The sequence below is a fragment of the Cololabis saira genome, chromosome 3 (genome assembly GCF_033807715.1).
Source record: "Cololabis saira isolate AMF1-May2022 chromosome 3, fColSai1.1, whole genome shotgun sequence".
NCBI classification, from domain to species: Eukaryota; Metazoa; Chordata; class Actinopteri; order Beloniformes; family Belonidae; genus Cololabis; species Cololabis saira.
The window spans coordinates 40,713,105-40,724,517 of NC_084589.1; the positions used below are offsets into that span (position 1 = coordinate 40,713,105).

The following is an 11,413-nucleotide window of genomic DNA, read 5'->3' on the forward strand; positions in this document are numbered from 1 at the left end:
AAAAATACTACTGTATTTTCTGGACTATAAGCTGCTACTTTTTTCATAGGTTTTCAACCATGCAGCTTATACAAAGGTGCAGCTATTCTGTGCATTTTTCTTCCACCGCTTGGGCTGCTCTAACCGGAATTAGAATCAAAACTAAGACAAAATAAATGCAAAGAAGAATACGCTACTTCTTCTTTAGCAGATAGAAGTAGGTAGAAGCAGATAAAACAGATAAATAGATGAATAAATACCGGTTATTTTCTCTTGGTTCTGTCCAGTTTTAATCAGCAAAGTTGCTGCCGTGACACTGTTAGAAAAGGATCTATTTAGGTACAAACATGTACATCATTTACAGTTCAAAATGGTTCTGTACATGTAGTAAATATCTAATCTAACAACATAAATATCTGCGGCTTGCATATCTTTTTTTTTTTTTTAAATAGAGCGGATGCGGCTTATATGCAGGTGCAGCTTATAGTCCAGAAAATACGTTTTTTTGCTTTGTTTTAATGCTAATTCTGTTGTTAATGCTACTAACTCTCGCGTCAAAGATTAATAAGACAAAAAGGTCAAATTACTCTTTAGACTAACTACGCTACCCTCATGGAAACTTTAAGTATTTTACTGTGTTGGATCAGCTTACATTTACACTAAATTTGATAAAGGAAAATAATCTGAAGACAACTTTTCAACTGTTTGTAAGGAAACAGGATGTCAAACTGCAATAACTAAGACCTAAAATAAAAATTGAATCTTATTTTTCTTCAATGCAATTTGTGGTTGCAGATTGTGGAAATTGTAGCAGGATAACGGGGGTGACGGAGCGCTGGAGCAAACCCTGATCAAACACCAGTTAAGTGTGCACTATTTACGGCTGTAAATGAATTCACGTCTCGTGCTCTAATGGGCACGACATGGATGCCGTGTGTGGGGTTATTGGCAAATAAATAGTGCCCGTGTTGAATGTAATAATAGAAAAACGGAGTAAACTGTAAACTTTGGTATTTCTGGGCACCACTGGAGCTCACAACGACGATAAAGGTTCTGTTTCCTAAGAAATGCCCATCAAAGGTGCTTTGCTGTAGTATTGATATTTACCGTAGCTCCTGATTCCTCACAGTCGTCTATTCTCTTATCTCCTCCTCTTATCTGTCTCCGCACCTGCACTTCTCTTCTTTCCCTGCACCTCCAGCACCATTCCTGTGTCTCTGGGATGGGTGAAACCCATATGGGAGAGCTGCCGGCTGGGATTGCTGCTCCAGCCCAACCACGGTGCCCTCACCCTCCCGCCATCTGTTAGTGTCCCTCCAGTCTGCCGCGGCTTTGCCAACAGGACAATTCATATGGTCAGCAGTATCCTGCAAACATGGTCACCCACCCCGGCTACCTCTGAAGGACACCGGGACAGTCTTGGTGACCTCTGCTTCTCCACCGCGCTGAACGCCACACGGCTCCTTCAGAGAGGATTCTAGGGTGGGCTGATTCACACCTTTTTTATTGTTTTAATCTGAATTAAAGGTGCTGAGTTCATACTCTTGGTGTTCTGAACTGTTAAATATGAAGTGAAATGGAAATCAAATGGATTCTTTTTTTTTTTTTTGCACACATATTAATGATTGATACCATGACGGTAGAAACCAAAGGCATATATATGTGCATTATTACTATATTTAATATATATACATATATATATGCATACATATGCATACACATACATAAATATACACATATGTGTATAAATCAAATGGATTCTAATAAGAATGTTCCTTTCAAATAGTTGAAACTATGATGAGTCGATGTTGTATTTAGAGTTATATGTGAAATAATTAGATCCTGTGGACAAATATAAATCAATTATTTAATTAAGTCAATTAAAAATGCTAAAAGTAAAGGATATATAGGTTTTTAATCCAGAAATGGGAGCTTTGCTGGATAAATAAAGAGTTATATGGATTAAATAGGGTTAAGGTCAGCTCTTGCTCGGTGCCTGACTCTTTTACGCTTCATTTTTATCAAAATTGCGGTGACTAAATGTTTCTATCTCTTCTGAAAGAACTGGGATTTATCTTTCCTCTAGTACCGATTCCTCTAAAAGACCTCTGCCTTTCATTCAACTTTTCATACCGGGGTTAAAGGGCACTGAGGACAAAGGGAAGACTGGGTGTGGACGCACACGTTTGTGTGTGTGTGTGTGTGTGTGTGTGTGTGTGTGTGTGTGTGTGTGTGTGTGTGTGTGTGTGTGTGTGTGTGTGTGTGTTTTTCCCCTCACAGTTTCATGTGCATTTTGGCTCATCTAAAAGACATGTGCTCGCTCCGGGTCCCACTGAGCTCCACTCACTCAATTTCTGTCCCCACCTTGGCACTACTTCCTCCAGAGATGGGCCGTGCCAAGTCACCAGCAACCGCGAGCAATCGCCGTTCACGATGTTGGACAAACTGCACTATTTTTTTTAATCATCGTGTATGAAAAACAGGCTTTAAAGATGCTCCCTAACTTTTAGATTCCTGCCTTTACAATTTAAAATCCCCACTGAAGGACAGGGAGGAAACAACCAACCCTTAAATAAATAAATAATAATAATAATTAAAAAAAAAAAAAAAAGAAAACAGATGTAGAAGGTACTTAATATAATACTTAAAACGCTGATTTAAAAAAAAAAAAAAAAATGTAACCACACTCAAAAAGGAGGTTTTATATTTGGACCATCTGGAGTCAGAAATATCATCTCAACCATAAAAAAAAAAAATCTTCATAAATATTTTGATGTTCTGCAAATAAGCCAGTGGCTGAGAGAGGTTCATGAGCACTGAGAGAGAGAGAGAAAGAGAGATAATGTCTCTCTATCGACCTGCGAGACTCCTGCAGCTCTCCAGAGACGCTGGTGCAGGCGAAGGTGAGCGTACGGACAGGCGTGGAAACAACGCACAATAACACTCACACTCCCAAAATGAAACACACACAAGCCGAGCGGAGGAGAAAAAACACCACGGATGCTCACGGGGTCACAGGAAACGGGCGACGGGGTTTCTTACTCACAGTTTTCAGTCTGGAAGTCTGGGACAAACTGCTCGTCATTGTCGGGAACTTGAGCTGAAGATAGAAGCAGAGAAGAAGAAAGGGGATGATTGTGAGCGATGTCGGCGTACAACGCTGCTCTGATCGCAGCTCTCAAACACTGTCCACTGCCAAACGGCATCGTGGGATATTAGCTGGGCCTTTACAACAATGTCAGCTCAAGAAAACACTTCAATAAATATGTTTTACAAGTGGGTTTTTGTTCCATTTTTTTTTTTGAGGCGACTTCATTAGCTTGTGAGTGAAAGTTGTGAGTGTATTTATAATATTCTCACATTCTTTCACAACATCTGGGTCAAAAACACCATAAAGTTATTTAAAAAAAAGTTATTTTAAATGATATTACACAACAACAAAGCAAAAAAAATTAAAGGAGCCGCTTTAAATTGAACAGCAACAAAGAAAATTCACTCTAAGTGACAGAAAAGAGAAAAAAAATTGAAATTTGACACAATTAACACACAAATAACCTCTGAAATTCTTTGGCTTTGGCAACAATAGACGACATTTTGCCAAAACTGCCTCAAGAGGGGGATGATATTTAACTTTAGCTACCCGTCTTCCTCCTAAATCCACTTCCTGAGGTCGCCGCCGCGACAGCCCCAGCCCTTGCCAGCAGCCAAACTCCCATTGTTACCAGTATCTAATTGGCTTCCTCCCCTACTGGTGAATCCACCTGTACCTACCGAGTTCGGTCTGTTCCAAAAGCCTCCAACGCTTCACCTGCGCGCCGAGCGCCCCTGCGCCCAGGTTAATGCTAAAATAATGAAGCCCGCGCCGCTCCGGCTCCAATTAATCATGCAAACATTTCTATCGCACATATTTACAGTCTGCGACAGCTCTTCACGTCCCTCAAGTTCAACTCTCTCCGGTGAAATTTGAAGAAAAAAAAAAAAGAGAAAAATTTAAATGTTTCATTAGCACGTCTATTTCTGCACACGGTGAGGTGGATCTTCATTATCACAAGATCAGTAACTTGCCTCAACATGTCTAGAGATCATATAAATCACATGTTTTTCACATTTTTGCCAGTCCTGATGTGGTCAGGGATGGGGTTTTTTTCCCTGTCACCTGAGGTGTGAATTGAAGAGAGTAAATTAACAGATCAACAGCAGAAATTGCTCCACATTTTCCACAAAAATGTCAGGAGGGTGAAGAAAGCAGCAAACAGAGAGGAAATAATGGAGGCATTTTCCCTCCTGATTCTAGTTGGTTAAAGCTTTTTTTTTTTTGCACAATTTATGTTTTTGCACAGCTGATTTGATTTGGTTCTGCTGCCACACTTCATGCTTTTCTAAAGGGCCATTATGCAAAAATGTCAAAGGTTAAGTCCCTGCAACATAGGCTGTATAGGTTGTAATATATATATATATTTTTTAAATTCTGACTCTGGTTATATGGTTTTCAAGGTAAAAACCACCAAAACCAGAGCAATTATAACAGACGCAGCCTGAAAACAGTTCCCGACAGAAATTTCGTGACTTGGAAAGGAAAGAGAAGCGAAAGCGTTTCTGCGGCCGAAAGGAAGTGGCGGATGGATGAGTCACCGGCCTCGGCCTGTGAATGAGCCAGCTGATCTCTGCAACCAACTCCTGCGGAGAACGCAAGCTGGAAATCTGCCGCCATTCACAAAACAACGCACGGAAAAAAAAAAAAAAGAGCAGGAAGGACACGTGAAAAGGAGAGGGGATTAAAAAAAAAAAAAAGGAAAAGTTGCGATGGTTCTCAAACAGGACACCTGAAAATATCTGCAGAGTTTTCTAAACTTGGAACTAACAGCGATGAAAGATTGAAAATAAATTCACCAAATTTGTCCGGACTCTGATTTCCAGAGCAAACTACCTTTTTGAACGGGATTTCAGAGAGAAAATCATTTAAAGATCAGTCCAGAAACCACGGTGAGGGGGGTTTGCTGCTGTTAAGGGAGTCGGCCTTTTTCCCCCGTCATTTGAAAAAAAAAAAAAAACCTTTAACCTCTCCGTCTTGGGAGTCGGAAATTCAGTCTGTCGCTCATAATTCCTCCTCTCGTTCCAATTACCTGAACTAATAAATCTTAGAAATGGGAAGGTATTCCTTTTCATCTTAATGGACAGGAAGTCATTCATTAAATCTACAATCTTGAATCGTACATCACCACATTGATCCGTGACAGGCAGAACTGTAATCCTTAACAGTAATACCTCTTCTCAGCTGCCGTCTCTTCTCCCACTTTGGGTACTGAAATATTAAAACCTTGTCTTTTTCTTCCGTACGCAGCGTGGTGTGCACCGCGACGCCTCATCTCACCTCGCCGCCCCCCCGCCCCCTCCCCTTCCAGTCGCTCAACTATTTCAATATCTGCTTTAAAGAATACTTCTCATTTTTTTTAAAGCTTTGGATTTCACCGTGAGCGTTTTCAAATGTATCAAAGACTAGACGGAGCCCATAAATTATTGAGTCTTCACGTGCCGAAGCCGCAGAGGCAGAATTCTCACTTTCTCCGGTGGATGTATTACAACTCAGTTACTTAAAAAGAAGAAAAAAAAAGTATATTTAGTTATTTTAGACGAATGAAGAAAAAAATTCTCAGGCTGAGCAGCGTTTTGTTGCTGCCAACACATACAGGAAAAGAAAAAAACTTTAAAAACTAATTTAGTTGTTTGACAAAGAACATTCAATTAAAATAACGTCTACTGGATAATAGAGGATCATTAAATTGTCAATATTTGTAATTTATCTATATTTTGATACGAAACTCCACTTCCAATTGTATGCATTTTTACTTGATTTGTTTTTTTTTTTTTTTTTCAAGAATTCAGAGGTTAACTGAATAAATTTACAGGAGAGAGATGAAACACAAAGCATGAAGCAGCTAATAAGTTTTAAAATGATCCCTGTCTTGTGTGAGACATAATTCTTACTTTAGTTTGGAGACTTTGCACTTTTTAGGTTTAAAAACCTGCAAACCCATCCTAAAGCAAAGTTTCCTCTCAATCTGCACTCACATTTACACTAAATCCCACAATACTGAAATTAAACATCAAGGAAACTTCTACTTTTTTAACATTTAAATTCATTTTTAAAACGCAACTTTCTTTGCTACTAAGATTTAAACTTTTACATCACATGCAGTTTTGAAATAATTTGCATCCTGATTAGATTCAAATACAGACGTGGGGACAGAAAGCAGCCCGGCATGCACACACAAGCACAACAAAGAACTTTTTTTCTCTTCTTTTCTTTCCCCTTAGACACTAACCAAAAGTTCGATGCTGCAGACACGCTGGAAAGAGGACGCTGGCGCTTAAATCCTGAAGCATCACGTCTCAGTTAGACCACGGTGAGGAAGTCTTGCCATCAGAGAGAGGAAAAAAAAAAATACGAAAAAGCAAGAGGAACGGGAAAAAAAAAATTCTGCTGCCTCTCACATCAGATGAGTCTTTTTTTTGGTTTTTGGAAGTTTGTTCGAAAAATAATTATGGTAGATCCATTTTTTCTGTCTTTTTTTTTGTTCTTTTCTTTTCTTTTTTTTTGTTCTTTCGCTGCCAAGAAGTGAAATTGAAGAAGACAAGGTGATGGTATAGTACAGCTGTAGAAGATAAAGAGAGGAGTGCTGAGAGGAAGCAATGAGGGGGGAGGAGGAGGTGGAGGAGGAGGAGGAGGAGGAGGAGGGTTGAGGGGGGTCAGATGAGAGGGTGAGAGAGGAAGAGAGAGCTGGTGGGCTGAGCGGCGGAGCGGCGGAGCTCCGGTGGAGGCAGCAGCGGTGGCTGGCTGGCGTGCGGCGTGTTAGCTGCTGCCAGGAGCAGGAGAGACAGCGAGCGGCGGAGAAGCTTCTCCTGGTAATTTGTGATGACACTCTCTGGGTAGAGCCTCCTCGGTCTCCCTCAAGACCCCGCGCTCACAGCCTCTAATGTATGCATGACACACAAGGTGCCTCTTCCACACAGGCTTTTAATTGGACTGCGACACTAGGCATGTAACTCCAGGCAGCCCCCCCACCCCACCTCTCCTCCCACCTCCTCACAACCTATCCATTTTTACCCATCTCTCCTCCTTTTTCTTTTTTTTCCCCCTTTTTTTGCCTTTTTGAGATTTGAAACACTCACCTTCTGCCAGCCAAGTCTCCTGCAGCTGACTGAGGTCCTGGAAGAGCTCTGATGATGGGGGGGGGAAACCAGAGAGGAGCCGGTTTAAAAGCAGTTAGGAAAGCGCAGGCGAAAGCCCAGGAGAAGCATCAGAAACAACTGATTTCATTACGGCCGGCTGTTATGCCACTGTAGCTCAGTGGGCATGAGTGCAGCTAATAACAAGTCAATTTGTGTTTCTGACCGCTGACAGAGGCGTGTGAGAGTCCTCACAGGCCGCTGTGCTGTAATTGAGATTCCTCAGTTAGCAGCACAGGTGGCCACAAACCAATTGAATTTTGCTAAATGTTTAGAAGCCGTGAAATTAACTTCTCCGTCTGTCCTGCGCCTTACCTTCAGTGTCCAGGGCCAGGTCGGACTTAATGAGTTTTCTCTTTCTGTCATGTGCTGGCCTTGGGCAGCTTGTTGTCTTTTCTTGCAGCTTCTATAAGGGGGGGGAAAAAAGAGAGAGAGAGAAACCTTTTTTTGTTCTATTTCCACGCTGAAGCAGGTGCTTATGGTGTGGAAAAGGTGAACTAAAGAGTCACTCGTTGATAACAGACTCCCTCCTGGAGAAACCTGACTCTGATGCAAGCTGTAACTTAATCAATAAGATTATGTAAAGTGGAAGCTACTTTGCTCAGCTATTTATGGTTGAGAATTAGGAGGGGAGAAATCACAGATGGATTAGAATAAACACATGGAGGTATTTTTGAAACTAGTTGCTGTGATAAATAAAAGTGTAAGAGCACATTAAAAGGATTTGGGCCTGCAAGAAGACGAGAAAGGAGCGCTTCTTTTGTTGAATTTGATTTGTTGATCACTCACTTTGGAGTAACAGTAAGGCACTTGCTGGTCGGGAAATCCATCCATCCTGATTCCTGCACCGCCGGAGCTGCAGCGGGCGAGCAGCCGCAGACGCGCTTCTGTCCCGGGAACCCTGAGAGGAGGAGAGGAGGAGGAGAAGAGGAGAAGAGGAGGAGGAGGAGGCTGATGGCGGGTCTTCACCAGCTTTTGCCTCTAAAGCGGCTCGGCGGTCGGAGATGCAGGAAAGTTGGACTCCCAGACGCGTGAATGTGATGCGTAAAAGACGCGCGGAGCTCCGAGGGCGCACCAAAGTGCGACTTCGCCTTCTTTCTTTTTTTTTTTTTTCTTCTCTATGAAATAAAACTCAAGTGCGGGGGTAAAAGCTCAAAGCTCAGAGCTCACCTCGCAGGTCTGCGGAGCTCTCTCCGGCTCTGCTGGTCCTCGGAGCGGCTGCGGGGCTGCGGGTCCCGGCGGCGAGCTGCGCTCCCGGGGCCTCCCATGGAAACAAGCCGCTCCGCTTCCTATTGGTCGTCAATGTCTTTCCCCGGATCAGATTGCTGGCAGTCAATCACGCACAAGCTGCAGGCGGAGAGCGTTAGTGCAGTCAATGACACCATTGTCATGGATGCGTCTTCTTTTTCTCCATTAAAAAAAAAAACAACCGTAAAAGTTTATTTAACACTTGTACTGTCTTTGGGTCAAAATGACCCAATTCTTCTATCCTTCTTTCCTCCTGCCATGCTCTCTCCTTTCTTCTTCCTTTCCTCTTTTCCTCATTTTTTACCCTCCTTTACTCCTTTTTCTTCCTATCCAATTTCGTCATTTGTTCCTTTATTAGCTTTATTTGCTTTTCCTTCCTTCTTTCCTTATTTTCTCCATTCCTTCCTTCTTCCCTCACTTCTTTCTTTCCTTATTTTCTCCCTTCCTTTCTTCCTTCCTCCCTCCCTTCTTTCTTTTTCTCCCTTCTTTCCTTCCTTTCTCCCTTCCTTCCATCTTTTCTCCCTTCCTTACCCCCTTTCCTACTTCCTGCCTTCTTTCCTCCTTTCTCCCATACTTCCATCTTTTCTCCCTTCTTTCCTCCCTTTCCTACTTCCTTCCTTCTTTCCTTCTTTTCTCCTTTCTTTTTTGAATTTCTTTCTTTCTTTTTATTTTTTTTTATTTTTTTTGAATTTCTCCTCTAGGGGATCAATAAAGTCTACTATTCTACGCTCTCAGATCCGCCATGTTTGTTACACAAAAAGGTCATCAACGGGAATTTATCCTTCTTTCTTTCTTTCTTTCTTTCTTTCTTTCTTTCTTTCTTTCTTTCTTTCTTTCTTTCTTTCTTTCTTTCTTTCTTTCTTTCTTTCTTTCTTTCTTTCAGGCTCATTTCCTTCCTTTCTTCCCTTCCTTCCTTCTTTCCCCCTGCTCTCTCCTTCCTTCTTCCCTTCCATCTTTCCTCCCTTCCATCTTTTCTCCCTTCCTTACTCCCTTTCCTACTTCCTTCCTTCCTTCTTTCCTCCTTTCTCCTTCCTTCCATCTTTTCTCCCTTCCTTCATTCCATCTTTTCTCCCTTCACCCTCCCTTGACCCAAAGATAGCACAAGGGTTAAGTAATTTACAACAACAGACTAGACTGCATTAAAGTTTATTGCAATTATCCTGCCATTTCCTTCTCTCTCTCTCTCTCTCTCTCTTTAAAAAGTGTTTATACCAGCTGCACCTGCACCCCCCCAACCCTCACACAGTCCCGTCTTTTCTCCACATACAGTGTGCAACACAAACACGCTCCTCACTCCTCTCCCGGTCAAGTTCGTGGCCATGGCAACGGTGTTTTGAAGAGCCTCCAGGGGGACTCGCTTAAGCGCCAGCTCTTCCCTTCTCCTGTAAAGGATACATTGTTGAGACCTGCAGAAGCCACTGACCTGGAAGTGAAGCTCAGGTCACCCACTAAAACCGGGAACAGCGTCCAAGAAACCCGACACTGTTTTCCAAAACATGTTCAATAAGAACAGAGTGTCCAAACAAAAAGCTCCTCTCTCAAGTTTTAACCGTGTTGTCCCGATGGAGCCCGGAGTAGAGCGGTTAATAAACTTCACTTCAAGGAATCAAATAATACCAGAAGCAGAATCAGTGATTGTAATATCAGCACTTATTACTGTCATTCATTATTTATGATCACGGCTGTTTCCAGCTATTTTACATTATGTCTATGCAAGAGTCTGTTTGAGAGTCCCTATTTTGCAAAAACTACAGCAGGATTAAGACAAGTCAAACCTTTGAGATACATCTATGTCCACTATTAGATGGTGAGGAGTGGTAACATTTGTTGGAAAACAAAAGAATGTGGATCAAAGCAGTTTTGAGCAGCCAAATCAGTGCTTGTGCAGTCAACTTTAACAATAAATTGCTTGGGCAAGATTCTAAATGATCGACGTTTACATGCACTAACAGAAAGTCGAATTGTTGCCTTAATCCGACCAATATTGAAGTTTTACAAACCATCTTAGTTGAGCTGTAGTCGAACCAAACTGAAGCTCCTGAGTTCGAGCTTTTAGTGCCAGAAAATGTGACGCAATACCTGCATGTATTGCAACCATACTGTCAAGTCTCCCACTAATAATGTAATTAAATTAGAAGCTAAAGATATCTTACTTTATTACGAAAACCAAAATTACAAAATTCAACTCACTGGTCAACTTAATGATTCTTAAAAATCATTAAGTTGACCAGTTGTTAATTTTGGAGAATTTTGCCTTATGAATGTGAAACTTAGCAACAATTGTTGCTAAGATTCACATTCATAAGGCAAAATTCTCCAAATCCTGTCCATCCTTAGTTCCCTTTAAAGTTGATTTGAAAATGTATTTTGAGACAATACAATTGGTTAATAACAAAAAATGTAATTCCACTGTCAACCTCATAAAAGAAATGTTTATGGAAATCTGAATGTATTGCCTTCCTTTTATTTTTTAGTGTAATTGTTAAGGTCACGAACTACTTGCACTTTATTGAGCTTTTTTTGTGAAGAGAACAATTTTATATTTTTTTGGACTATAATGATGCCTATGTATGTTTGTGTTTTATATTACTGAATGATGTCTGCCATTTATTTTAATGTTATTTTATGTTTCTGGAATTGAAATAAAGAAAAAACCTGTCAAGTCTCCCGTTTTGGCCGGGAAACCACTGTATTTTACCCCTCTTTTCCCACCGTACTCCCGTATTAGTATTTTCCCGTAAAATTCCCTTTTCATAATATAATAATTTTTAAAAAGCATTCCTCTGTCTCTAAACTGAATTGCCACTAACCTCTGAGCTAAACCTGGGTGGCAGTTCTTGCGAGGTTAGTGGCGACAACGGGAACAAACTCGTAACAACAAATCAGATGGATGGATGGAACCACAGAAGACATTTCTGCACAAAAAGCTAAGACTTCGTGTAAATATCTCTAAAAATGG

At 41.3% G+C, this 11,413-nt stretch overlaps 1 protein-coding gene and 1 long non-coding RNA gene across 4 annotated transcripts in view; one reads left to right on the top strand and one right to left on the bottom strand.

Annotated features, from left to right (window-relative positions):
* The window catches only part of etv1 (ETS variant transcription factor 1), a 28,961-nt gene extending 20,619 nt beyond the window's left edge, over window positions 1-8,342 (bottom strand). For 2 of the 3 annotated variants that reach the window (XM_061717510.1, XM_061717508.1), the window contains exons 1-4: window positions 7,996-8,342; window positions 7,522-7,612; window positions 7,150-7,197; window positions 3,026-3,079 (exon numbers count right to left, since the gene is read on the bottom strand). In XM_061717510.1, coding sequence (XP_061573494.1) covers window positions 3,026-3,079; window positions 7,150-7,197; window positions 7,522-7,612; window positions 7,996-8,040 — 238 coding nt within the window. In that variant the 5' untranslated portion in view covers window positions 8,041-8,342. Of the gene's footprint in view, window positions 1-3,025; window positions 3,080-6,302; window positions 6,957-7,149; window positions 7,198-7,521; window positions 7,613-7,995 lie in introns of those variants that run through there. The other variant, XM_061717513.1, reaches the window with a different exon arrangement.
* LOC133439762 (uncharacterized) lies at window positions 516-10,339 on the top strand. The gene is made up of 3 exons (XR_009782181.1): window positions 516-1,461; window positions 6,295-6,383; window positions 9,724-10,339. It is a non-coding gene; the product is annotated as an uncharacterized LOC133439762 (long non-coding RNA).
* Window positions 10,340-11,413: the final 1,074 nt, after the last annotated feature.